At 55.5% G+C, this 27,951-nt stretch overlaps 2 protein-coding genes across 6 annotated transcripts in view; both read right to left on the bottom strand.

Annotated features, from left to right (window-relative positions):
- Nucleotides 1-172: 172 nt before the first annotated feature.
- On the bottom strand, nt 173-17,729 carry TBKBP1 (TBK1 binding protein 1). 5 transcript variants are annotated; one of them, XM_082704757.1, is made up of 11 exons: nt 17,600-17,710; nt 16,059-16,191; nt 15,426-15,685; nt 14,928-15,050; nt 14,583-14,687; nt 13,391-13,571; nt 12,620-12,795; nt 12,361-12,422; nt 3,664-3,782; nt 2,715-3,442; nt 173-1,772 (listed from the first exon to the last, which is right to left on the bottom strand). In XM_082704757.1, exons 3-11 carry the CDS (start codon nt 15,648-15,650, stop codon nt 1,644-1,646), a joined length of 1,848 nt encoding a protein of 615 aa, XP_082560883.1. In that variant the 5' UTR covers nt 15,651-15,685; nt 16,059-16,191; nt 17,600-17,710; the 3' UTR covers nt 173-1,643. The 5 variants fall into 5 exon arrangements, with proteins under 5 accessions (XP_082560883.1, XP_082560884.1, XP_082560886.1 ...); XM_082704758.1 differs by lacking the exon at nt 16,059-16,191 and having other exon boundaries at nt 17,600-17,729; XM_082704760.1 differs by lacking the exon at nt 17,600-17,710 and having other exon boundaries at nt 14,583-14,681; nt 16,059-17,031.
- A 6,284-nt stretch (nt 17,730-24,013) lies between these two features.
- KPNB1 (karyopherin subunit beta 1) overlaps nt 24,014-27,951 on the bottom strand; it is a gene marked incomplete at its 3' end in the record, with an annotated part of 28,161 nt that continues 24,223 nt past the window's right edge. The window contains exon 22 of the mRNA XM_082704737.1: nt 24,014-27,103. Coding sequence (XP_082560863.1) covers nt 27,103 — 1 coding nt within the window. The remainder of the gene's footprint in view (nt 27,104-27,951) is intronic.

Consider the following 27,951-nt stretch of genomic DNA (forward strand, 5'->3'; position numbering starts at 1 on the left):
TCTGTGCCCACCTCCATATGCATGTCTCCAGAATCACCCTAAAACACCGATGCCCCACGCATCCCATTGTCCAGTGCAACCCTGCATGGTTGGGGTTCCTCGAGACAGTCTGCAAAACCTCCTGCTACCCAGGCTTTTCTCCCCGCCCCAGCCAGGGACAGCACAGACCAAGAGCAGATGGAACAGGTAAGTTTTATTTGGACTTTCAACTTGTTCAGAGAGCTCAGGGGCCCCCACCTCCCTCTCCAGGCCCCCTTCTCCATTTCCCCTCCCCACGGGAACCCTCAAGGTACAGTGCCATGTGTCTCTGGAGTCCTTGGTCCCTTCCTGCCTGACACACCTCTTCACTCCCCTGCACTGAGGGGGAGGAGAGGGGTGTGAGGAGGTGGGGGGGGGCAGCTGGAAGTGTTGGATCAGAATGGGACATGCACTGACAGGTAGCGCCCACTGCCACCAGCCCTGGGCTAAGACCTGGGAGAGGCTCGCAGAGGGGAGCGGTGCGGGGGGAGTTGGATTCATCGTGGGGCAGCAGGCTCTTGCCTTAGGAAGCTCCCCACCTCAGCCCTAGGGACCCCCTGGCCTCCTGCTTACCCATCCTTCTGAGGGTACGACTCTGAGGTAGATTTCACAGAGGGAATGTGGGTCGCTGGGTAATGGGAAGGGGGTTAGCTCTTTTGAAGTTGATCTCCAACAGCACCCTGGGCCCAGCCGCAGCTTCTGGCCTGGGAGGCAGGGCTGATGACACCCACCCAGCTAACAGAGGCCGAGTCGCACACAGGCTCCAGGGCACCTGTGTGGTCAGGGACTCGAGTAGTGTAAGGGTGGAGGGGAGCATCTGTCTTAACCATCTGTGTCTTGGTGCAAGGGGCTCTGGGGGGTTGCAGGGGCCTGGGAGGCTAGCACAGACACTCTCCTGGCCTGGAGGTCATGGTGCAGGGTGTCCCCCTCACCCCTCCCCCTGCCCTCAGGGCAGCCTCTTTAGGCTGAATCCTCCCAGTCCTGCAGGGTCCTCCCTCTCCTCTCTCACCCCCAGGGGGGCAGAGGAGAACAAGACTGGCCGCAGGGAATGGCAAGAAATGAGATGCCTCCTTCCCCTAAGGCGGTGGGGGGGACCATGCCAAGAGCCCAGAGCTGGCTATGGGATGGAGGAACCAGTATCATTGTGCAAGGCAGGCTCTGAGACCCCACCAAGAGGTGCTCCCTGGATAGAGCACAGCCTGAGAAAGATGGACATCTGGGGAGAAGCTAGGGGAGCTCCCAGAATCCTCTGATACCTTCCCCTTCCCCCAGGCCCAAGCACTAGACACTTCCTTGGATCCAACCCTGTCTTGAGAACAGGAGGGCAGAGGGAGAGGCTGGGCGGGGGATGCCCCTCCCCATCCCAGCCCAGATCCTCACCCCCAACCCCCTGGCAGAAACCAGGGAGCTGGGGAGAGCTTCGGCTGGCCTTTCGGAAAGAGCCAGGGCTGAGTGGTGCCTAGACCAGGGAAGACGGCACACACGTTGACTCGGTAGCTAGTGGAGGTATCTGGGGGTCGCAAGGGGCAGGGGCCCCCCACGAGATTCATGCAGCATTCAAAGTGAGTGAGTGTTTGGGGGTGATGAGAGAAGATGGAGAAACAGCCAGTGGGTGGGGAGGCACCCTAGATCTTGCTGTTCTCCAGGTGGGAGTCAATGTGTTTGATGAGGGCATCATCCGGGTACCCAACAGGGAAACCTAGTTGGCAGAGGGGGCAGCTGCGGATATCAGAGCCCACTGTCTCCATGAGAAGCTGTGGAAAGAGAGGGGAGTCAGGTAAGGTCCCCAACCCTCTCTCATGGTCCCCACAGCCCAGCCTGCCCTTTCCTGAGACCCAGGGTAGAGAGGACTGTAACACGCAGAGAAGGCCTGGTTACTCCTTGTAAGCACTATCCCTCCTCCCCTGCCCTCCCTGCCCACCTTCCACCGGTTTAGCATCCACTGCCCCAACCCAGGGCATAGGACCCCAGGAGGCCTGTATGCTCAGCCTGCCAGGGTATATGCAGTAATGAGGCATAATGCAGAAGCCGAGACCCAGACATGCCCCTAGAGTGACTAAGACACAGTTCCCACATAATTCAAAGCAATGGATAATCCCAAACAATGTACAACCCAAAAATAATTTTCTTTCTGGCTTTGGAATATATTTTGGTCCTTCCAGGTGGCAAGGGTTGGCTCTGACATTCAGGAAACTCATTATTTCAGTGAAATGCTAGAGCCCTAAGACAGGCTGCCTTCTAGGACAACCGGTAAAGAGCAGGGGCTCTGAGGCCAGATAGGGGGCACTGGATGCGCAGGCCCGACCCTCGTGTGGGCGGAGACCTGCGGGGGTCATCACGGCCCCCACCACTAGTGTCGCAACAGAAGGCTTTAGGCTCCCTGCATCCCTCTCGGGAACCCTCTAACGGAATTAGATAAGAAAACTGAGGATCAGAGAGGATAAGTAGCTTGTCCGAGGTCTCCCCGCGGCTAAGCGCTGAGCTCTGGAATCAATCCCAGGCTGTCACTCTCAAGCCAGGCCCTTAACCTCGCCAATGGACGCGCCCCAGCCAGCCGTCAGGGGCCGCCAGGGTCCATGCAAGCCAAAGGCGGAGAGAGAGAAGTGAAGGGCGGGGGCAGTCCAGGGAGGCAGGGGCGCCGGTGCCCAGGGTGGGAGCCTACCACCACCCTCCCAGCCCGCGGGCGCCCCACTCACGTTGATGGACGGCCAAGACTGTGCGTGCTCCGCGTGGGCATAGGCAGCAGGCGACTCCGGGATGGGGAAGCCCGCGCAGAACGAGGCGCAGCGGATGGCGCCCGCTTCGGGGCTGGGCGGGCTGGTGGGCACGGCCCACTCCTCCTCCTCCGACGGCTGCTTCTCAAAGCGCAGCCGGAGGCCGTCGAAGGCGCGCCGCGGGCTGAGCGGCCGGCCGGGCCCATAGAGCTCGCCGCCGTAGGCCCGCGGCTTGGGCAGCGTGGCCGCCTCCGCCTGCAGCCAGGGCGGGGAGGCGCCCGCGTAGCCCGCGCCCTCGGCCATCTCCGAGTAGCTGCGGCGGCCCTGGAAGCCTGCCTTCACGTGGTGGCTGGGCGGCTTGGCGTAGGCGCGCTCGGCCGCCGTCCTCTCGCCTGGCGGCGGGGGCGGTGGGGGCCGGGGCTGCGGGGCCGGGCAGGCGGGGGGCCCCGGGGAGCGGCGCTGCGGGCTGGGGGACTGGCACGGCGGCGGCGGAGGCACCGGCGAGCGGCGCTGCGGGACGGGCGACGGGCAGGAGGGCGAGGCCGGCGAGCGGCGCTGCTGGGGCGAGGGGCACGGGGGCCCAGGAGAGCGCCGCTGGGGGGCGGGGGACTGGCACGGGGGTCCAGGGGGAGCCGCCCGGGCGGGCGGGGACGGTGAGGGGCACTGGGGGGCCGGGGAGTGGCGCTGCGACAGCGGCGAGTGTCTTTGGCCTGGAAGAGAAGCAGGAGAAGGAGAAGGAAGGACGGGGTGGGTGAGAGAGGGCTTCCGAACCGGGGGAGGGGAGCCACGGCGGCCCCCCAGCTCTCCTCGCAACGGGGGGAGGCAAGACCCAGCGGGGAAAAGCAAGGCAACCGTGGCCCCAGGACGCAGGACGGGAGCCACAGCTGCCCTCCCGCCTCCCTGCGGACCCAGCTTCCAGGACCCATCTCACCGCCACTCCGGGCCTGCTCCTGCAGCAGTGTCCTCAGGATCCTCCCCTGCAGGGCACTCAACTCCCGGAGCCGGCCCAGCTCCTCTGTCAGCTCCGTGTAAGCCAAAGCCAAGTTCACCCTAAAGGACACCCAGCCACCACCCCCCCGCCAAGACAAGGCTTGACTCCAGCCTGCTCCTGACCCTGAGATCAGAGGGCAGGGAGTGAGGAGGAGGTTAGCAGGTTTAGGGTCACAGCTGTGGACAGAGAACTGCCCATGCCCAGCCGCTGGCTCTCCCTTCCCTCCAGGGCCCTCGTACCCCAGCTGCATAAATGCTCTTGGGCTTTAAGGTCTACCTCAAACACCACCTCTTCCAGGGAGCCTCCCTCTCTTCCCAGTGAGCCTTACCTGGGGCTAGGGCAGTGGCTCCCCGACTAGGGGCTTGGGCTGGGGAGCTCAGTGACGCCAAGGGATCCCTAAATCCATGTGTTCACCAAGCACTGTCTACGGCCTGAGCACATCTGATACAGGTATGTGCGAATGTTTTTCTAAGCTGAGCAGAAGCTGCGGTGACAAATAAAACAGATTCATCAAAAAAACGGCCCTGAGTTGAAAGTTTTCTCTAAGTGTGAGTTTTCTCTAAGAGTGATTAATAAAAGCATAAGTACAACCTGTGTGTTGGGGGCAGGGGTTCACGGGGAGGCCTCCCCCTTTGTAGGACTGGGGACCAGTGCTGTACAGTTTTGTAGGTGAGGACGTGGCCTCCTGGCTTGCCAGAGGAGCCAACTGATAAACTGGAACCCGGGTCGGCCAAGTGCCATGTCCACTGCCCTCCTTCCACCTCAGCGTTGCCCCTGAGCTTCCAGTCCCGCACCTCCTGGGATCTCCAGGGAGCCCTTTCCAGGGGAAGCTGTGGAAACAGCTGTCCTGCACCACACACCCCCAGAGGGCGCCACCCACGAGACACACTCAGCAGAAGTCGCCTTGCTCTGGAACTGCACGGGGAGTTCTTCAAAAGGGAGGATCGTGTTGCTGTATTTCTATTCCCAGCACCCTGTCCAGACCTGGCCCCAGGAGATGTTCCGGAAGTGAAGAATGAATTGAGCCTCCCCATCCATTTGCCTTTCTTCTTCCCTTTCTTCCTCCCACTTCCTCCTAGGCACCCACCTGCATGGAGCTGGAAGGGCTCTGAACTTAGCAAAGACTTCACCCACTTCCTTTTCTCTTCCTTTCTCTTTGGGTCACTTTGACCCAGCCCCGCGGAAGGTTCTCTCTCTCACACTGCCCCTCCCCTCTCCCAGCCTGGGCTGCACCCCTCCAGGGAGCCCTTCCTGACCTCACAGGCGGCTCTGCGGTTGCCTTGGGTCACTGCTTTCATCTCTGTTCGGGCTTGGACACAGCCTGGGAGGCAGGAGCCTGGGAGGCGGGGGGGGGGGGGGGGGGGGGGGGGGGTTGGTTTCCTCAGATCTCCCCACCCCCTTCCCAAGTCAGAAGGGACTGTGGAGCTTCCGGGAAGTCGGAGCTGAAGGGAGGTGGCAGAGAGAGGCTCAGCCACTTCAGGTCGATCTGCTCTCAGGGGGAGCCCTCTTGCTCTAGGATCTGTAAGGTGCTGGGCATGAATAAGGTTGGGGAGGGGTGTCTTAAGGCCCTGAGGCCCTGTGCCCATCCCAAGGTCATGGTCATGGCAGAGAGGATCCCTGTAGAGGGGAGGGAGTGAAGACAGAAGGGAGGCCACTTGACTGTGAGGAACGGTGTAAGTGTGTGTGTGTGTGTGTGTGTGTGTACGCACATATGTGTGTGTGTCTGACCCTAGAGGAGAGAAGGGGAAGTCTTGAGGTTAGGGCTTCAGAGGGCAGGAAAAGCCGAGGTGCAAAGAGGGCAGATGATGACTGAGCTTCACTCTATGATCACTGCTCACCGGCTGGTTCTCTCTCGCTAATCCTGGGGCTAGCTGGGTGATGGGGGAGCCAGATGCCCCTCCCATGACAAAATTATTTTTAACCCATCTGGGCCAAAGCCAAATTATTGCCAAGAGGCTGGATTCTGGGGGACAAGCCCACTTCCTAGGGAGAGAGAGTGCCCACTACCCATTTGAGGGTGCACAGGGATAGAGGAGAGCAGAGAGGAGGGAGTCCTTCGGGGAGCCCTGGCTGAGGTGCTGGAACCTCAATTCTACCCCGTCTCAGGCCTTACGTGATGTGTCCTGTGTTCCCTGACCTTCATCTCAGGGGTCTGTGGGAAGAAATGGCATCTCTCCCAACAGACCGGAAGGTCCAGCCTGGGTGTCCCATATTTAATTGAGGACTCCCCAGTGACAGCTCCCCTCTTCCCTCTGAGTGCAGGAGTGAGGTCTCCCCCATCAGACTGGGGGTTTTGGAGGCTCCCGCTGACTGCTCTGTGGCAGGAGCAGGAGGGGGCTCTGAGCAGGGCACGGATGGAGCGTCCCCCTCTGACGGAGCAGGGAGCAGCTGCTAGTCTCGCTCCCCATCCGCCTTCACGGCCGTATCTCAGGTGACAGATACAGGTCGTCGCCTTCACACCCCGGCTTGGAGATCTCACCTGCCACACTCAGTTCCCAGGCCCCTATCTTTTCCCTACTTGCCTTCCTCTCCTTGTCAGGAACTACCCCAGTTTCCAGCGCCCTGCTCCTGGCACCCTCCTCACGGAAAAACAGATGGGCCAGCAGAAAACGGAAGAAGCCCCTAGTCCAGAATGCCCCAGCTCTGACCAGGTGCAGGGAAGGGGGGAACTTGGGGAGGCCCATAAGTATGAATGTCCTACAGCCCCAGGCGGCCTCACAAAGACCTCTGAGACCCCGGGCGAGGTGCTGGAGCCTGATCTGATGTCCTACGGCCCTTTCGGGCCGCCCCTTACATCAAGCCTCTCTTCCCACCTCAAGATGCACAGGCCCCAGGCAGCCAAAGATGCTGACAACTGAATGACTCACATTAGAACACACTGCCAATTCAGTGGAAAAAAATCTCAACTTCACAACACAACCAAGGCTTGCACACGTGCACCTGAACACACGTTCCGTTTCCTGGCTTCCCTGCCCACACCTGAATGGTAGTTCCCACGACGCAACTGTCTGGGAAGCACGGGTCAGGTAAACGCAGCAGATGGCTGCTCTGGGCAACTTCTTTATGGCTTAAATTATGGGAGAAAGGGGCGCCTGGGGGGCTCAGTCATTAAGCGTCTGCCTCCGGCTCAGGTTGTGATCCCAGGGTCCTGGGATGGAGCCCCGCATCGGGTTCCCTGCTCTGTGGGGAGCCTGCTTCTCCCTCTCCCGCTCCCTCTGCTGTGTTCCCTCTCTCTGTGTGTCTCTCTGCGTCCAATAAGTAAATAAAATCTTAAAAAAAAAAAAAAGTTATGGGGGAAAGTTCTGTCTGCATCTCTCAGAACCTGGGATGGACCCCAGGTTGAAAAGCATGGATGAGGGGTTACCATGGGGCCAGGCATGATGCTAAAGAACGTTCCTGAATCCCCAGAGCAACCCCATCACATGGCTACTCCTCTCTCAGTGCTACAGATGACACAACCAAGGCTTACAGAGTCCTCAAGCCGAGGAGCAGGGCAGGTGCTGAAACGGAGCTCTGGTTCCCCAGACTCTAAGGTCCAGGCTGCTGACCACTAAGCTATATACCGCCTTCCAAGAGGAGCAGGAAAGCGGGGAGCTGGGGGGAGGGGCAGAAGGGAAAGAGGAGCAGGAGGAGGCTGGGGAGCTCCGCAGTAGCCGGAGCATCACCGACCCTGCCCTGGGAGGGGAGAGGAAGGTGCGAGACATACGTGGAAGATGAGAGCTGTTAAGAAGCTGGCTCAAGGTCACAGAGCAGCAGTGGCACAGAGCAGGGACTCAAACCTGCTCTTGGCTCCTCAGCCCACTGAGCTGGCACCTTCGGGGGAGCCAGAGTGCAAACGGCAGAGCTGGCAGGAAGGAGGACTCCCTCCGCTGCAAATCTTTCCACCCTTCATTGACTTATCCTCCCATTCATTCTTTCCACGAATAAGTCCGGAGATCTCAAAATTCCATCTGGAAGCAATAATCTTCACTGCGACTGATAAAGCAACTGAGAGGAGGAAGGTCAGGGACCGAAGCCTCCTCCTCCTCCTCCGTAAAGGGGCTCTTTCTACCTCAAACCAGCTGGGAGGTACACGGACTCTGATGCACCTTCCCCAGGGAAGCTCACTGGGGGCCCACCCTGGGCCGGGTCACAGGAACGGGTCACAGGGACAACCAGCGCTGCACTATGGCACTGGAACTAGGGATGGACATAAGGTCGGGATTAAGGATGGGGTCAGGGTCACATTAGGGCTGGGGTTGACAGCTCATTTTCCATCAGGATTGTGGACACAGTTGGGGTCAGGAAGAGGGGTAGGGTTAAAACCGGAGCCGCGATCAGTAGTATTAGGGTAGGATTGGGGTCAGGATCAGACAGCTGGTCAAATCAGCAGCTGACTCAGAATCAGGAGGAAAAACCAAAAGCCAGCATTCCCAGCCCTTCCATCTCTGCCCAGAGCTGCCCCCAGCTGCCCTTAGCCCCCTCACCCTTGTGGGGGAATTGAGGGACCAAACTTTCCACCACCCACGGGCACACCCAGCATCAGTCTTCCCGCCCGGCCCTCAGGGAGGGAACCACAGGCACCGGGCCGTGGAGCGGACTTGAGGCTGCGGGCCGGGGGGGAGGAGGAAGTCACTTTGCAACAACCCAGTGCTCTACCACTTCCTTTCAAGCGCCTTGAGCCCCTTCACTCTCCTCGACCAGCTATGACTTGCGGTCCACAGAGCCTGGCTCCTCATGGCAGCCCTGCCGGGCTCCCAGCACAGCTAGACGCTGGCTGCATCTGGAAGGCCTCCTTGGAGACGGCCACATTGAGCAGCTGATGCCAGAGCTGGGAACCAGTACTCCTGTGTGGGTGGGTAGCCACGCATGCCAGTGTGCCCAGGGCTGTCCTGGTTCCCCCGAGTGGCCCCCGCAGAATGGTGAGGGTTTCTGAAGTGTTCACATATTGAGATTTTTCACTTGCAACCCTGACCTGGTTACCGCAACAAATTATCCCATCATCCCTCACAGCAGAGCCGCCCACCTGAGGAAGAACCCAAACCAGACAACCACCAGAGAGACCATCGCCCCACCGGCTCAGGACCCGCTGGGTATTCACACTTAACTTGTCACTTAACTTCTCCAGTCACTAAACTTCTTTGCTCCACAGTAGAAAGGGGACAAGACCTTTGCCGTATCTTTGGTGAGAACAAGAGTCTGCAGGTAAACGGCCTCACACAGTGTGTGGCCTGGACGAAGGCCCAGGAGTGCCCAGGAGATGGGTCTAGAAAGAAAGAACCTCATGCTGATCCTTTCTTGGAGACACCATCCAGCTCACTGACCTTGGTTTAGGAACGATGGGAGGATGTGCAATTTCCCATCTAGGGAGACAGAGCTGCTCTCTGCCTTCCTGGCAAGGAAAGAGTCAGAGACAGATTCAACCCCCTCTCCCGTCCCTTAGACCACAATGAGGTGGGAGTGCTGGGCACCACTTCAGAGCTGCTCCCCCCACTCGGGGACTCCCAAGGCTGCAAGTGCTCAGGGTTAATTCCTGTGAGCGCCCCTGCCATGGCTGGAGGAGATTTGAAAGAAAGGAAGTAGGGAGGGTGAGAAGCGTGAAGGGGGAGGCCCTGGGCCTGCTGGTTCTGGGGCATGAGGCTCAGTTCAGGGTACACGGGGGTCTCCGACTTCCGTCCTGACCCACCCCACACTGCCCTTGACCTCTGTGCAGAGTTTCCATCCTCTCTCTCCGAGTTCACACTTCTCCCCCACCACTAACCGCAGCCCACGCAGAGGCTTGTGGGCGGAGAGAGGGGTGTGGGGAGGGGGGCGGAAAAGGGCCAGGGCTGCAACACTGAGCCCCCCACGTTGGGAAAAAAGCAAGCCCTATGGTTCTCTTCCTCATCACTCATACTGAGCCTCCATTTTCTCACGGGGGGCTCCCCTCTCTCACTGCACCCTCACTCCCTTCACTGAGCCTGCCCACCCAAGCCCTCAGCCCCCTCAAGGAACCCCCCACTCCACAATTTCCCCTCCACCCTCAGCACTAGCCACACCCTCAGAAAGGCCACACTCTGAACTGGGCTTCGAGGGGAGGGGTCTATGGGTTCCACAAACCGCTGCCCCCCACCTCAGCTGAGACACTCTGGGGTCCTGACCTCCCTGTGCTTCCTAAGAAGCAGGTGGGTCTCCACTCCCACCCTCCCTCATCATTGCCTCTGGCCCTTGACTGACCTCCAACAGCTCTCCTCTGGGACAACCTGTCCCTGTGCCCTGGGCAGCAGCCACCAAGTGCTGGGGCTGACTAAACAGCAGGGCAACCTTGCCCAGAGGTCAGACCTGGAGGGTGGCAGAGAGGCCCAGTCTGGAAGGCGGCTTTCAGAGGAACACTGCCGCTGAGCACAGCTGGTGGGCTGGGGGCTCCGATGAGAAAGACTGGGAATCCTTGGGGTCAGGGCTGCCTCGAAGGCCTGTCTCCTCCGCATGGGTAGACCCACTGGCGGGAGTGGGGGGCCACGTAGGGTTAGCAGAGGCAGTTATGGGGGGGTCTATTTTAACAGTCAGGACTCCCATAATAAAACTGGCTGGCCTGGAGGTGTCCGAACAGAGACAGGTAAGCGCCTTTCAGGAACACACGAGACCTCCATAGGGGTAAATCAGCCCTGCATTCCTCTCCTGGGAGACACCACAGGCAAAATTCCCACTAGCCTGGAGGGTCTGGACAAAGTGGAAGGAAGAGGAGGGGCTGGGGGGGGAGTGAGCTGAGTGCAGGTGACTGAGGCCTCAGGTGGGAGGGCAGGGGAGGGAGCCCTCGGGAAGCAATTACCAAAAGGAGCTGAGTTTATAAGAAAATAAAACTGCCGGGGGAGTGAGGACTTCCTCTGAGAATTAACTCTTGCCAAGCTGGGGCTGTCCAGAGACGCTCCATTTGAAAAAAAGCGTGAGGCTGGGCAAGACAGAGCCCCGCCGGCTCCGGGGTGAGAGATCCAGGAGGCGCCCGAAGCGGAGTCCCAACCTTCTAGGACAGAGGGGAGGAACCGGAGGTCACCCCAGGTAAGAGTGGCCCGGCCAGCCTCTGGGCAAAGCGTAGCTTCCTCTGGCCAAAGGGACTAGGGTGGCATGTGCCCTGGGTGGGAAGGGAAGGGGAGGGGCTGTCCTGCCCACGGGGGCAGCATGGATCCTCGCCCTCCACAAGCCCCTTCTGGGAGTTCTCCTTTCCTGGCTCACTCACAGCCTTGGCCCCTTGCGGCCCGCCAGTCCTTCTCCGGCCTCCCATCCTTACTGCCTTCCTCCCACACCTCTCGGTAACAACTGACCTCTGAGCCCAGGACGGAAACCTGGGGCTGCAGAGCCGAAGCCAGTAAAGCAAAGCACTCGGCATCCCTGGAAGGATTGACAGCCTGACTGTTCAGATTCTGGCCCTGCCAAAAAGTCGTCTCCCTGGATGCACCCAGTTGGAGGGAGCCGTCACTGCTGGGCTGCTAAGAGAGGCTGGGACTCAGTGAGCCATAGAGGCCCCTATGCTGTAATGCCTGAGGCAAGCTAGGCTTCTAGAAAGTGTGTGTGTGTTCTGGATGGTACGCATGGGTTCGCATGTGCCCAGACCCACAAGCTAGGGCGCACCCAACACCCCCCCACCAGAAGCCAAGCTGAGGGATCCCACCCACCAGTCCCACAAACTGGGTTCTCACCCCCCAGATATCACAGCTCCACCCAGGCCCTCACCCCAGGGTGCAGAGGGAAGTGAGGGGTATCCCCAACTGGCCAGAAGCCTGGAGGAAGGTGAGAAGGAAGCCCACTGGAAGGAGGACCCCTAGGGTCCCATCGCTGGGTAGACAGCGTGATGGAGAGGGGGTCTCTGCCCCTCTCCGGGCCTCGGTCTTCCCTCCCATGAAAGTAGGGAGTCTGTGCCACAGGACTGGTTTCAGGGGAGAAGACTTAGGCGGAAGGAGGTTTGCGCTTTGTTTCTCAGAAAGCGGGAGAGGGTGAGTTCAGGGTGCGGATGTGAAAAGCGTCAGGCTCGCCGCTGTCAGGCTGCTGCTTGCCCTCTCCCTTGCTGCCCAACGCTGCCCCAGAGGCCCCCAGCCCTAGACTCCCCACTGACAGAGCTCCCTCCCTACTTCCTGCAGCCCTTCCTTCCCAGCGCAAGTCCCAAGGGACACCCCAGCAGAACAGGTTCTAATTCCCCTCCCTGCTGCCCCAGAACTCCAGGATGCCCCTCTTCTTCTCAGCCTCAGCTTTCTCCTGAGACAGGAAACAAGGCACCACAAATCCTGGAAGAGACCACCTCCTTCCTCCTCACCAGGGAGGGGACAGCTAAGCCAACTAGCTGGCCCTCTTACTGGGACAGAAAATGGGGCCCCAGAGAGGCCCAGGAACTCACCAGGGGACACAGAACAGAGCAGCAAAGCTGCTGAGATGTCTCAACCCGACACCACAAGGAGGTATGAGCTCGGGTGCCAGAAGCAAAAAGGACATCCTAGAAGGCCACCTCCTTTCTGTGAAGCATGTGGAGCCACTTGAGCACACCAAACCCCGCAACCCTGATGCTGGAAGAGAGGTCCTCCGAGCAACACAGAGCAGGAGAAGTGAACCGAAGGGGGGGGGGGCGAACCCAGGAAATGCCACCCCTAGGGCACAGAGGCAAAGAAGGAGAGGATTTCGGATGCGACTTACTGATCATCCCCGACTCTTTTCACCCACGCCATGTCCCTCTCTGACTGGTTGGAGGCGAGATCCTAGGGAGGAAGACTGAGGTCAGATGCCAACGGTCACCTTGACCAGACCCCCCACCCCCCACACACCCCTTAACACTCCCAGGGCCAGTCTATACCTAGGAAGAAAGTCCTGGGCCTCTAAAGGCTCCTTCCAGCAGCCCCCAGGCCTCCGTGGAGCTCTGGGCAGGGTTCTGGCCTCCAGTGTCCCTGCCCCTTACCTGGGCCCGGCTCTCCTGTAGCTGCTTCAACTCCCCCTGCAGCCGCTCGCACTCAGCCTGGAGCTGCTCCTCCCGAAGCTGAGCCCCCCGGGCCTCGCCCTGGGCAGCCTCCAGAGCCTCTTCCAACCTCCTCCGCTCCAGCTCACTCACACTGGCTGTGGGGCCCGGCCAGCCTGCTGGCAGGACAGAGGATAATGTCAGGCTGGGTCCGGCTGCCAGGCACCCTCCACTGACTGACTCCCAGACCAGCAGAAACTGAAACAGGTGAGCACCGCAGCATGAGAGATCCGAAAGGGCCGGCCACAGGCCGAGTGTCCCGAGAAGCCGCTACTGAGGGCTGTGAGGAAGGACGGTCTGAGCTGCTGCTTCTAATCTTCTTGGAAGCCAGGGACAAAGTAAGATGGCCTCATGAAGGACTTCCCTGGCCACATTCAAATCTCCCAGAGTCCTTTGGCCTCTGCTCCTCACCACCTGGGACAGGCCTTGGGGGGTGGGGGGGATCTGAGTGGAGGTGCCCTCTGCTGACACATATGGGAACTGCATGCAGCAGCCACCTGGGGCAAACAGGCAGTAAGGGGGGAGTGTCGGTGGGAGAAACTGGGTAAGGGAACAGGTGGTAAAGAAGGATAGGGTAACTATGGGAGAAATTTAAGACATTATAATGGGGTGTTGACCCCCAATCCCAGAAGGGAGAGCTGTCCGGTGATGCTGAAACGGGGGTTAGGCTTGGGGACTTCGGGGTAGAGACATCGGGGGTCGCAGAGATCTCACCGTGACTCAAACCAGATCCTCCTCGCAGGGCCAAGTAGTGCAGGTCCAGATCGGCACATGGTGGGGCAGGGGTGGGCGGGGGGCTGGGGCTGGAGAAGGCGGCGTCCCGGAGGCCTTGCTGCTGCCGCAGCTGCTGTTCCAGGCCGCAGATCTGCCGCAAGTGGGTCTCTACCAGGGCCCGCTGCCAGGAGACACAAAGGGAAGGGTCTGCCCAGCACCAGGGAACCCTTGAGGGCTCCCCAGACCCAGGACTCCCACATGTCTGGGACGCCACCTCCCCACAATGAGCTGAGGCCCCAAGTCCCACATCCCAGCTGCAATCTCAGTGGCTGTGAGTGTGCGGTCCCGTCTCTCAGTAACTGCAATGCAGGTGTTTCTGGCTGTTGCCCTGTGCAAGGTCAGGGTTAAGGCCTCTTCCCTGCCCTAAACACACGGGACACTTATACAGACCACACCGTCTCATCAGTCCAGACACAGCCACCCCCTCAGAAGCGTCATAACTTCTCTTTGCCTATAGGATAACCACTCTGGGCTTCACCCATCTCATCTCCAACACAGGGACAGCCACGCTTACCTTGTACAATTGTTCAAAGGATTAAAATCAGTAAATATATCTAAAGAGACCACAGCAGTGCCTGGCACACAATAAGGGCCATCTAAGTGTTTACAGTGATGAAGGCAAAGCATTTTTACACAAATGCCCCACAACAACACAGCACTGCGGTTCTTGTGAGCCCTTTCCAGAGGAGGGCCAAGGCTAAGTGACGTGACCCAGGGAGGAGCTGGCAGACTCTGACTCTGACTCTGACGCCAGCCCCCCTACTCCCGCATGGCCATGCCCCTGAATCACACACTTGCCGGACTCATCCCAGCAGCCACGGGGACCTGATCACCTCTGCCCTTGCCCACGCCACCTTCCAGGCACAGGTCCACAGGCACAGAGTCGACCCAGCCGAGACCCAAACACACGCATGGAGACACAGCGTCGGCGGGGACACTGCGTGGCCAGGGGTGTGCCAGGAATCACTCACAACTGGTACGACACACTCAGCTACACTCTAAAGGGCGACAGCCACTCAAAGACACACAGGAACCCACTGGGTTCCACACTACAGACACACACACGTGGGATCACACGCCATCAAGCCACAAGGGTCACACGCTCAAGCATCCCCGGCTCCCTGGGCCTCACCATCTCCCCCAGCTCTGTCTCCAGGTCGCTCTTCTCCACGCAAAGTTTCTCATAAGCCTGGATCATCTCCCCAAGCTGTTCTTCCTGCTCCTTATTCTTCTGCAACTAGATGGGGCCCAGAGGGAGTGGAGGGCACGCCACAGTTAGGCCCACCCTTGATGTGGGGGCCAAGCAGCTCCCCGTGCCTCCCCCATCACATCCAGCACCCATTCCAGGGAGGACCGCAGCCATCTCTGATCACGGAGACAGAGGCGGGGGGGGGGGGGGACAGGAGGTGTTGGAATTCTGCTGGAGCAAGGAGCTCAGGGAGCCCAGCCTGGGCTGGGAGGCCAGCAAGGGGCTCACCTCATGCTGGAACTGATTGAGCCTCTGCTGCAGGCTGACCTTCTCCATCTCCAGCAGGGACCCATCCTTGATTTCATACAGAGAGAAGCCGTGCTCCTCTCCAAAGTCATTGATCAGCGGGTACTGTGGGCAGGCAGGCGTTCAGTAGAGCTGGTGCCCAACTCCCTGCCCAGGCTTCAGCCTCTCTTAGGCCCCCCACAACCTGCCTCAAAGTCCTGGTCCCTCCATCCCCCTGCTCAACTGCGACCCACACCACTTGGAGGCATCTCTCACCAACCAGATCTTGTTTAGCTCCAAGGTCCCATCACTTTGGCCCTCCGGATCCCTTCCTGACCCTTCCATCCAGAGCACCCACATCCCTCACAAGAGATCCTCAAGTTCCCAAGAGCATGGATCTGGATCCTTCTTTGGGATTCCTGGGATCCCCAGTTCCTGCCCCTCAGCAACCCCCACCCCAACACACACAGAGCCAGACCCCTATCTTTTCCAAGTTCTGACCTTGATCTCGTAGACTTTGAGACGGCGGCGGAGGGTGGCATTCTCCCTCTCCAGGCCTCCCAGTCGCTCTTTGATGTCCCCATAGGCTGTGATGAGGGCAAAGTGGGAGGCGGAGCACATGTCCCCACCGAGCGAGGGGTCTCCTGGGGCATCCAGCCACACCTCACTGGGCCCCAGTGCCTCTTGGGTCAGGATGCTGATGTCATCTTCAAACATGGACTCCATGGCAAGGGCCTGGGCCTGGGCCCCCACTGGGCCTCCTGGGAGAGCAGGAGCAACAGTGGAGAGGACAGCCTGGAGGCTGTCCCTGATACCCCTCGACCTGGCCTGAGGAACACTGTTGCCAGCCAAAAGGCAGCTTGGAAGCTGCACCCACCCCTGGTTCCCCCCAAGGGCTGTCTTCTCTTCTCTGCTGCCTTTGGCTGAAGGGGCTGGAACCAGCTGAAAACTTGAGTGGGGGACAGGGAAGAAGTAGGGACAAGTAAGTCAGGCCAGCAGCAGGGAAGAATTCCTTTCAGAACCCAGGGAGACCTGTGGACAGGAAAGGGCTGCCTTCCCAAGTTAGGACCCAGCCAGGCCTGCCTTGACACTCCTCAGCCCCTCTCCAGCCCCCCGCCCCGCTTCCCCAAGTACCTCTCTGCCAAGCTGCTCATCCCAGGCCTCTGGCACCCCAGCTCCTCCCTAAGGCCCAGTGCGCTGGGAGAGTCAGCCCCTCGCTGTCAGGACGTCCTCTGCGGGGGCCCCCGCCCAACTTCCCAGCTTCTTCCTGCAGGATCCCGGAGTTCAGGAAAAGGAAGAGCCTCCCCCACTCACACCAGGGCTGTGGCAACCCTCCAGGACCTCCTCGCCCCTGACCTGGGACCCACAGGAAGTCCTCCCAGAGTGTCAGAGGGAACACACAGCCGGGAGGGGCGGCCCTGGGAAGGGAGGGCCAGAGAATTCCCTAGCCCGCCCATGTGCAGGCACACAGGGAAATGGGGAGCCCTGGGAGGGGGCAGGAATGACTCAGGGCTCCCAGAGAGTAGGCGAGGGGGTGCGTGTGTACTTCTCCTGGCCCTGTTTATGAATGTGTGTCTGTGGTTGGCATGTGTGGGGGGGAGTGTGTGTGTCTGTGAATGAGTGTAGGTGTGTCACAGTCAATGAGTGCCTTTGCAGGGCTGCGGCTGGGGGTCAGGGATGGAGCTGGGAAGTGGCCCAGAGGCCGTGTGTGTTTGTGTGTGCGCGTGTGTGCACGCGTGCGTGAGCGTGTGTGAAGGGTGGGCACGTTCGGGGCCGTGTGTCACGTGAGGCACTATGGGAATGTCCGAGGTGTGTGTGTGTGCGCGGGCGCGCGCCGGATCGTGTGTGCGCGTAGAAGAGGGGGCTCGGCGTGCGGTGTGAGTTGAGACAGTGGGGTCCTCGACCTCCCAAAGCCGGGCGGCAGGAGCCTAGAGTGGAGAGGGTTCAGGCCCGGGGCCCAACACCCTCCCGCCCCAAGGCCCCATTAAGTGCCAGGGAAAGGCGTGTGACCCGGTCTGAGTAGGGAGTGTGTGCGCGTGTTTGTAGGGCTGGCCCCACCTTTAACCCCTTCCTCTCCAGGCGCATCCCCTCCCCCCCAACTCCGACCGCCAGCGCTCACCACACGCCCCCCGGGCCCCCCAGCCCGCCACCTCGGGCCCAGCCCCGCCTGCAGGGGCTCTGTCCCCTGGGCCGCCCCGACAGACGCTCCTTTCCTCCGCATCCCCCGCCGGCCCAGCGGCCCCGGGTGAGAGCCGCGGAGGGCGGATGGGGAGGCGGGGGTGCCTCCTCGGCCCCGGGCCCCTACTGCGGCCCCTTTAAGAGCCGCCCTTTAAACCCCTTCAGTTCGGCGGACAGAAATTGTCGCCCCTCCCCTCTCGGGGGCCGAGACCACGCAGCCCCCTCCCCCACCGCTGGCCGAGCCCCGGGCCCCCAGTCGCCAGTCACCGGGCCGGGGAAGGGGGCTCCCGAGGCGGTGCGGCCTGAGGAGCGGCGGCGGAGGGGGAAAGGGAGTGGTGAACGCGGGCGGCCGGCGCCGGACCCTTCCCCTCCCCGGCCCGCCCGGGCCAACTGCCGGCCCCCCTCCCGCCCCCCTCCCCCGGCCCACCCTGCGACCCCGGGGAGCGGCCCCCGGGCGCTGCTCCCCTCCCCCCGCCCCAGCCCCGCCGGGGACTCACAGCTGCTGCCGGTTCCTGCTTGTAATCGCAGCTTACCCCCTCCGCCTGCTCCCTCCCCAGACGGGCACCGGTGCCCCCACCCCCCTGGCACCGCGCTCCGCTCTCGCCCTGTCGCCGCCGCCGGGTCTCTCCCCACCCCCCACCCCTCCCCCCAGCCCCCCCTCCCTCCCGCCCGCCCGCTCCTCCTCCGCCGCCGCCGCCGCTGCCTCCTCCTCCCTCCCCGGCTGCTCCGGGTTTCTCCAGCTGGGAAGGCGCCCGGGACCCCGCCGCTGCCACCACCACGTGGCGAGGGGCGGCCAGCCCCCGCGGTGCGGCGCGGCCTGGCAGCGCGCCCGGCCCCCCCCCCCCGGCTCCCCGCAGCGCCCGGCCCGCGCTCCGCGCCCCCTCCCCGACGCGTCCCTAACGCAGTGTGGCGTGGCGTGGCGTGTGTCGGGGGCGCCTGCGGCCGCGCAAGGGCTCGGGGGCGCTTTGGGCTTTGCTTGCGGGCTGTATGTTTCAGGGGAAAGAGAAGCTGTGTATTTGGATTTGGGTTTTGGTTTTGGTCTTTGCCCTCTTGTGAAGGAAAATATTAGACTTACTCTTCATTGCTCTAGGGGGTGGGAGCCTTGCTCTGATAAAAGACACTGACCATGGGATCTAGGCGGAGAGATTAGAGTTAAACTGGTTAACTTCTTTGGAAGTGAAAGTGAACTAAGGAGGTAAGAGTTTCATTTAGAAGGTAAACCACTTTGAGCCCCCCCAACACAATCCCCTCACACCCCCCCCCCCCCCAGACCAATGACACGAAGAAACAGCATGTCTTGGCCTTCCACAAAGATTATTTGAGCACCTGTCAAACTACTGGGCAAGGGACACAAGTTGTTTTTGTTTATGTTTTTGTTTTGCTATTTTTCCCACTGTGTGACCTTGGACAAGTTACTTAACCTCTCTGAGTAAAGTTGGAGATCATTCCCAACCCAGGCAACCATGGGAGGAAGAATGGGGAATCAGAACTAAAGGCGCTCTGAATTCTCAGGAGGTGTTAATGAGTCATTTCGATGATGATTCCTTGATGGATTAAAACGTAGGCGGAGGCATGGTCAGCCTGGCGGCCGGGGGGGGGGGGGGGGGGGGGGGGGGGACCTCTGAAGGGCTCTGGCCGACTCCAGACAGGCCAACCCTGAAAGCAAGGTGGAGGCTTTTGGTAGGCTCAGCATTTAGCCTCCCATCTGGAGGAAGGTTCAGGCTGCTGGGAACCGGAGCCTACTCTTCTGGCCCTTGGAGGGAGGAGGGATGAATCTGGAAAGGGGAGAAGAGGAAAGAAAATGCTTCTTCCTTGTGAGCTTTGAGAAGCAGCAGGAGCTGCTTGGATCTTGCCCCACTGTAGGGAGAAAATTGGATTTAGGGGTGAGCTTCCTCCTGGAAGAGCCAGCAGGGGCTGTGGACTCTTTCTCTGCAAAGAGGGGGATTCTTAACTGGCTTCCTTCCTCCTGCTCCTGCTGGGTTCCTTTTTATAGTCTAGAACAGGAAGGCAGGTCAGCCACTTGCTCTCTGAGGCACAAGCTTTCTCAGAGCCAAATGGGACAATCCACCTGTCCTCTAGATAGGAAGGCTCCTGGGCTGGGACATGCATCACCGCCCTAATCCCAAGGGGCATGCAGGTGTTACCTTCCTTGGTGCTGCACAAGGTTCTCTTCTGAAACAGAAGACCAGGCAAAAGATCAGAGGCTAGGCTAGAAGGTGCGGGGTTGGCCACCACTGGACCTGTGAACCCCACAAGCCCTCCCTCACCGGAAAGGGTAAGGGCTCCAGGTAGCCATCTGAGCACTTACTCCACAGAGGAAGCCGTTCATCCTTGCTGCTGTTGGGCTGCTCAGGGTATGGGCCTAAATCACAGCTAAATGGTTTATTCTGGGTTCTAGGTAGTTGGTGGCCAAAGCCCCACAAGGATTACCCTGGGGTTTTATGATCCTAAAATGCCATACATACCCCGCCCCCCCAATCTGGACCTGATCTCATTGCATTCTCCTTGTTTCTGACTCTGCTGCTCCAAACAGTTCTGAGAGCAGGGACTGTCTTCTACGCATCTTCATCTCCCCAGTGCCCTGATGGTACCTGCTCGTTATTCATTAATTCAGCAATGACTTAAAAAAAAAAAAAAAAAAAAAATATATATATATATATATATATATATATATATATATATATATATTAGGTTCTGCTGCTCATTTTTTTTTCTTGAGATTTTATTTTTAAGGACTCTCCACACCCAACAGGGGGCTCACACTCATGACCCTGGGATCAAGTCCCACTCTCCAGCCAGGTGCCCCAAGAGTCTGGTTTTTATGGTTTGCCTCTTTCCCTCCCCCCCCCTTTTTTTTTTGTTTTTTGTTTGTTCGTTTGTTTTGTTTCTTAAATTCCAATATGAGTGAAATACCTGGGTATTTGTATTTCCCTGACTGGCTTTTATTTTACTTAGCATTATACTCTTTAAATCCATCCATGTTGTTGCAAATGGCAGAATTTCATTCCTCTTTAATGGCTGAATAATGTGTGTGTGTGTGTGTGTGTGTCTTTATCCATTCATCAATCGATGGATGCTTGGGCTGTCAAGCTGAATCTTTAAGGGTAAGAAGGAGTGCTGTCAGCTGAATGAATGAATGAATGAATGAATGAATGAAGCAGTTTGACTTTGGATTAGTTAACCAACCCCCAGTCCTCCTTCATCTGAGAAAGCTAGAAATTGGTTTGAAAGCCTTCTAAGCACCCACAAAATTATCAGGGCTCATCATAACCAAGACAGGAATAGGTAAAAACCTTTGGTGGAAGGGGAGGTGAGAGCAAAGAAGGGGGAGTGGTGGGCAGCTGGCCAGGCCCCAAGTGGTGAAATATTTCTAACTGGCATCCACAGGCCCAGTAAGAGAGGACTGCAAAAGCAGGACTGAGCTACCCTTGCTTATTTCCTCCTTGTAAACTAAGGGAGAGCCTGTCTCCTGCTCTCAGGACTCTCGCTCTGGAGAAAAACTTTGTCGTTCCTGTCCTGGCCTTGCCTAAAAAGAATAGGAGGTGGGTGCCTGGGTGGCTCAGTGGGTTAAAGCCTCTGCCTTCGGCTCAGGTCCTGATCCCAGGGTCCTGGGATAGAGCCTGGGATTGAGCCTGCTCAGCAAAGAGCCTGCTTCCTCCTCTCTCTCTGCCTGCTTGTGATCTCCGTCTCTCAAATAAATAAATAAAATCTTAAAAAAAAAAAAAAAGAATAGGAGTTGGTATTAGTAGCTGGCAAGGAGACTGAATCAAAGTAAAACCCTAATGACTTAAATAGAAGCAGGCGGGCAGGAAAATTGACTAGACACGTGATAATGCAGGATCTGGGTGCCACTTTAGCCCTCCAGTTCTGAGCCCTAGAAAATTAGGGTTTGCTGTTGGACCGTCCTGGGTCTCCACCTGCACCTGCTGGTCTTTCTGTCACATCAGAGGTCTGGGCGGTGATGGAAAGACTCACCCCTTCAACCAATTCCCAAGTTCCTGTGGGGGTGGGTCCTACACATCCTCTAATCAAGTGAGCAAGACTTGGGGGTAATAGTTTTTCTTTTTTTTGTTCGAATAACTACTTTTTCTTCGTATTGTCCATGACCATGTTCATTGCTGCTGTTTCCCAGATTTCTTTTTCAGGATTTTAAAAAATTACACTGAATTTTTGAATACTACTGTTTGTTATTATTCATTAGCCTGACGGGCTCCGTCGGAAGGATTCACTGCTATATCCCCAGCGCCTTGAACAGTGCCTGGCACATACGCAGTAATAGTTGTGCATCAGTTAATGAGATGAGTGCCTGGTGAGGTGCAGTGCTAAGAACTTTACATGGGTTCTGTTCCCCTGGGATCTCTGTCTTACACATGACGAACCTGAGGATTAGGAAAAGGGAAGGCTTTGCCCAAGGTCAGACTCAAAAAGCTGTACAATATTTTGAAGGGCACCACTTATTGCTCCAGGGAGCTTTGAGTCATTTCTTAATTCTCTTTCCCTCTGGATGGTGACAGGCTGCCCCTTGCATCCAGAGCACAGGCCAGGTGCCAAGGTGGAGATGTACTTTCCTTTCACACCAGGTACATTTCACACTGAGGAGAGCTCAGCTCAGGAACTTCTGGCCACGGAGCCACTGGGAGAGGGAGCAGCTCAGGCTGTGCGCCCAGCGCCAGCTGACAGAGCCAGTATTTGGCCCTGTGGCCGCCAGGCACCACCAACGCCCCTCCCCCAGCCCTGGTTCCCAAAAAGCTTTGAGCTCAGTGGGTGAATGCAAGGAGATGGTTCAAACTCCATGGGGGAGGAAAGTTGACTTTAGGGAAAAATGCCACTCCCCACACACACCTAAATTAAGAGTTTGACCATCATCGAAAGGTGTAGAGTGGGTCTCATTATTGAATTAAGGCAAAATGGCTCTGCTGTTTAATTCCAAGAACGCTTCATCCAGTGCTTTGCCTGCTCGAGCAGCGGAAATTTGCTGGGAGCAGAGGCTCATGGGCTCATCCTCTAACCCGCATCCCACATGGTTACCCTGCGGGACAAGCACAGCCTGTGGGGTCAGCAATGGTTGGCAGCCGTGTGACTTTCGGCAAGGTTGTCGGCCCCCTTGTGCTTGTTTCTCCACCTGTAAAATGGGACTGAAGTGGTACCTCTGTTAGTGTTGATGAGAATTACTTTGACCTCTCCATGTGAGATGCTTAATTACAAGCCTGGCATTGGGTCAGTGGATGAAATAGATGTCACTGGAACAATGAACTCTTGACTAATCCTGTTCCCATTCCTCCAATGAACCCAAGGCTAAGAGGCTAGCCGGAAGTCGTCCAGCAAAGGAGGAGGGGGGAAGAGCTAGGAGCCCAGATCTCCCGAGGCCCTGCCACTCTGAGGTTCCTGTGTACCCTGCCTTTCAAAGGCTAAGTGATACTATTCCAGATACCCCCTGTACTGACACCAAATATTTATTGAAGGTCTACTCTATGGCAGGCACTGCTCTAGACTGGGGGGAAAGCCAGCCAGCCAGCCAAGGTAACTGCATCAGGGCGCTTACGTTATAGTTGGGAAAACTGACAATAACAGTTTAAAATACACTTTCCGATACTGCTCTGAAAGAGATGGATGGCGCATCATAAATATGGACAGCGCAGACCCTCGTTTTCTCTAAGATGCTGACATCTGTCTAGGGCAAGTGTGAGAAAAGTGTGGGTTCTGGTATCTGACAGACCTGGGTTTGAATTTGAGCTCCATGTGATCTTGGTCTGACAAATCAGTCTGTGAGTGCCTCCTTTCTCATCAGTAAAACCGGGAACAGAGATTGTTAAGGTTCCCGTGAGAATGGATACATACATTTTCCCAGTGTTAATGCTTTTCACTTCCCACAAGTCAAGCTGGAACGCTTGATGGGGCCAGGTGGAACTGTAACCTCGTGTTGTGTGTTCTTTTTGAGTATTTGTTGGGGAAGGGGTAAATGGGAATGGGGAGTTACCTTGAGAACTACCGAAAAGGATAAAAAAAGCTCCTGGGAGAAGCAGCCCCTCCCCGCGTCATGAACTGACGGCATTCTTTTCTCTCCCTGTGCACCTTCAGTGGAGAAATGTTCTTGGCCCACTGCCATCACTCAGGATTTAATGCAGTCTTAGAAGAATTACAAGTTACCCTTTATAACCCAGTCAGCTCCGAAATTGGGCATAGGAAGAAAATATTAGAACTTCTATTTGTATTTATTTTCATACAATCGCTTTTTAATATCTATTTTTGTGTCTTATGTTACACAATATATGGGTACAGTAGTACAGGTTTATAATTTATAAACACAGGGGGGTATGCATGATCAAAAATTTCTGATGGGGGGCAATCAGAAAAGTGAAAGGCCACGTGGAGGCTAAGGGAGGAAAATTATGGTCAGCCCTCATTGTACTTGCCCAACATAAACGAAGAAAGTGCATTATTTCCAGACAGTAGCCTGCAGGCGCCACTAGGCTAATAAGCAACAGAGTGAAGGAACGGACCTAGTTCTTAAATCCCAAGTTAGTATTCTCTCTGCTACAAATTTCTGGGGGAAAAAAGTGGAAGTAGAAATTAAATACACACTGCAAGCTACGTAAAAAGCCAATTTTGGATGAGCCATTAAACAAACCAGATTAGCCTGAAAAATATGCACAAGACAGAAGACAATCTCCAGCAGTTGCAGCAGCGTTGGGAGCAGAAGCCGCCTCCACACCGCGCGCTCACGGCTGCACCGGAGGCCAGCCGCTCGCTCACTGCCCAGCGCGCCGTGCGGAGTCCGTGGTTCAGACAGACGTGTCTTTCCTCTCCCCAACTCACACGCACACCGGCCGCGCACACTCCAGCTCCTTTCAAACCATTCATTTCACCTCCAAGGTGACACCATGTGGAACCAAAAATGAAGCGGCAAAATGTTGAAAATAAAAATAAAGCGGACTTTATTTAGAAGATAAAGGTGGTGGTATCAGTTTTGGTTAATAAAGTTGGGCTCAAGTGTTTTAACAGGTCTTTAATGCCATCACAGACTGGCATGCCAAGGGCATTCTGAATGCCAAGTACAGACTGAAGTTGTTTCGAAACCAAGATGCTATCGAAAGCTGATGGAGTTGAGAGTTCTCATAAAAGTCGGACTAACACACTTCTTAAATATCAGAGTGACTAGATTACTTGGTTCTGAAAGTGAAAACACTACACTGAGCAATCCCCCTCCCTTTCTCCACAAATCCCTAAGGCAGTATTACTGTTGCCTGACAGTCAAAATTTCAACATTTCAACAGAGGGGAGCTGAGGGGAACTGGGAAAATGAAAAGCAAAATTAATATGTGTAATTGTAATTGATATAGGCAGCTGCCACTTGTGGCAAACCAAAGCCTAGTCTGATGCCCCTTTTCCTCACATTTGCACTGACATCTTCCCGAGTGGACGGTAACTACATTCCAGAAGGAATGTGCCAAGACTAGGATGGGGAAGGCCCAGACACTGAGTGGATAGAATGCATTTTGGATCCAGTTGCCTTAGGTGATACAATTAAGGACAAATACCCTGACGCTGGAAAGCTCACTAGCCAAAGGTAACTGGGAGAGAGGATTAAATGCATAACCAGTGTAGAACGCCTGCAAGGCACCAAGACCACAGTCCAACCAGCCCACTTTCGTCCTCCATCACTGAATGGATCTGGGAGAAAGCGTTTAACAACAGCACTTGTCAACTGCTTCCCTGGAACAAAACATGACAAAACACACGGAAGGTTTTGTTTCCATTATGGTTCTCGGTGTACTTTATTCTCCTGCTGTCTAGCTAAGCAGCCCACACAGGACAGAAACGGGTAGCACTGAGGAATGATCAGATTTTTTTTTCTCCCCAATATTCCTGTCCCCTCCCTAAGCCCTAGCCAACCCTCACCTAACAGGAATGGTTAGTGTATCACCCTCTCCTTCAAAAAACAACTAGGATTTAAACAAGGCATTAGAGGGTCAGGTCTCTTCTTAGTAGGGCTTAGGAGGTGGTGCAAAATCTATTCACAATGGAGTCTTTCCTTCAAACACCTGTTTGTTTTTGTTTTTGTTTTTTTTTTTGTACACTGGTTCATAGATCGGCACTTGACTTTGAACCTGGCACCAAAAGGCACAATATCTGATACCCTGTACAAGAGCTATTAGAGATGCTGCCATATGGATGAGCAAAACTGAGCCAATCCCACTTATCAATGGAAGGCTTAGATAGGGAAGGGAAAATGGCAAAGAGAAAAACATAAGCCCACATTTTTTTGCTAGAATGGACATGAAAGTGGGAATTTAAGGTCTTGTGTTTTAATCCTTCAAATACCAGGAAGCAATGAAAAATCTTCCTTGGGGTTTTTGAAAGCAGCATATTCAAAATGCCAGCAAAAACTCCTAGTAACTGCAAAACCAAAAGGGGATCAAAGCTCACTGACATCCCTCCTTATTGCTGAGATTCTAAAACCAAAATTCAGGGTGCCTGTTCCCTTGTAAGAGGGAAAATAACTTAGTCTGATTTATGGTTCTCAGAGCACATCACACTTTTAAAAAAATATCAGTGTGTGTGACCAGGGGAATGTTTGACACCACTTTATTAATCTTCACCTTCAGTGGAAAAATAAAACCCTTTCCAAGTGCCATTCTCATCACAAGAATTCTAGTATATATATATATGTATATATATACTTTTTTGTATTTTGTTGATTAGTTCGTTTGGAAGTGCAGCAAGAGACCAATACCGCATTGTAGTCAATCAAATAAAAGAGAACAGAAGGCCAAGCAGTTTCCAAATGGTTATTTTATCAGATTGTTTGAACATTAAATTTATCCTCGTTTGCAATCCAAAATAGTTACCTGAAGTTTGCTGTGTGTGTTTGTGTGTGCATGTGTGTACTTTTATTGTATATTTGTTTTCTAAACTCTTTGGCACAATTTTCTGGGGGTGTTCAGACTACCACGATACATGTCAGGAGAGAACGAATTCTTTTGTGCTGCCAATTCTGAGCATCTAAATTTTGGTTTGTTTGGGCTGTGGCTTTCTTTTGTTTTTGAAGTTTGCACTCTTTATTTGTAACAACTGTATTTTAATTTGTTCTAGATCCTCTAACTCCGAGTTTTTTTTTCTCCCCCCTCCCCCCCACTTCTACATTCACAGTTGAACCATATTATTTAGGAAAGGCGCTTTGATGAAAAAGATCAGGATACGGGAGCTCTGACCATTCGTCAGTGTTTTCCCTAGAAGATAATTAAAAACAAAAAAAAAGAAAACAAAACCTAAACAGCGTCTTTCCTTTTTTTTTTTTTTTTTTTTTTTAAACACATCTCTTGTGCTGCATCAGTAGACAGAACTTCGGTTAGTTTTATGAAATGCAACATCTAACCCCTTTTTTTCTGGGAAAAAGAAACTGCAATGACTTGAAGTTGAGAATGTGGATACCGCCTCACTCACACACACTCATTCTCAGACTGTAAAGAATCCCTCACCCTCCTTTTAGCCGGCACGCGAACAGTACCGTGTGGCAAAGGTACACCAAAGGTGGGCTTGAGACCCAGGCTCCATCTTCCTTATCAGTAGCAAAGGCCAGGCTGCCTTTTACAACAAAGCACCACAGCTGAACCCAGTCCCTCCTCCTCTCCCAAACCAGTCACTCCACTCGGCACCGGCCAAAAGACAGAAAAGCTAGTTCTAGCCTCTCCTGGGAAGAGATAACTTTCTTTTTTTTTCCCCCTAAGCAAGTAAATCCATCGTTTTTCTCTTTTCCAAGATGGCCGACGTTATGGTTTTCTACGAAGTCAGTGCTTACTTAGCTCACTAACAGCGCTGCTGTTGGCGGCTGCGGCTGCTGCTGCGGCAGGATTTTCAATGTGGTGTGTTTTCAAGCCTCACTCACTCATCCTCTCATTCCCAAACATTCAGCATCCGTGCACACTCCTCACTTCCGGGTTTTTCAAAAGATTGGAGATTTCCAGTGGGGGTCTCAGGTTATCATCCCAATGGTAACAGATCTAAAAACACAGATGGAAAACAGGTCAACTGTGAGATCAGACAGCCAGGAGAGCCAAACGCTTCTCTGACTCCCACAATTAAGTGCTCATAAACCCGAAATCAATCTATCAACTTCTCGGGGATTTTTTTTCTTGTTTTCCTATGCGCCAGCTACCTGTTCTCATTAGCACCTACATTAGAGGGTGGCAGGGACACTAAAAAGATAAAACTGAAAATAACCAGTTCTACTGAGGTCTTTGGAGTAAGACAATAAGCACGTGAGAGGAAAATAAAACTACATTTGAAAGCAGGGGTCAGGGACGCCTGGGTGGCTCAGTTGGTTAAGCAGCTGCCTTCCCGGCTCAGGTCATGATCCCGGCGTCCTGGGATCGAGTCCCACATAGGCTCCTTGCTCGGCAGGGAGTCTGCTTCTCCCTCTGCCTCTGCCTGCCATTCTGTCTGCCTGTGTTCACTCTCTCTCTCTCTCTCCGACAAATAAATAAAAAGATAAAATAAAATAAAATAAATTAAATTTTAAAAAATTTAATTAAAAAAAAAAAAAGAAAAAGAAAGCAGGGGTCAGACAACTCTTGACTTTGGCTACCTTCTGCAGAGCCACACGTCTAAAAGCATTGCAGTAAAAAAAGTAAACAGCAGGAGGAAGCAGAAAAGAGAATTCTGATAAAATACCATTACTAATGATTTTATTAGGGCCCAAAATCATTTGGGGACTTCACTGAATTCTAGTTACATAAGTTCTGTTCTTCATCACCCCAAGTAATCGAACATTGGCTCAAGGAAAGATTGAGGTTGCCCGGCCCTTCCACTAGTACAAGCCTGAGGAACAAAGGCACTTATATGGGAAAGA

This window comes from Mustela nivalis (assembly GCF_964662115.1).
Source record: "Mustela nivalis genome assembly, chromosome: 17".
Taxonomy (NCBI): Eukaryota; Metazoa; Chordata; class Mammalia; order Carnivora; family Mustelidae; genus Mustela; species Mustela nivalis.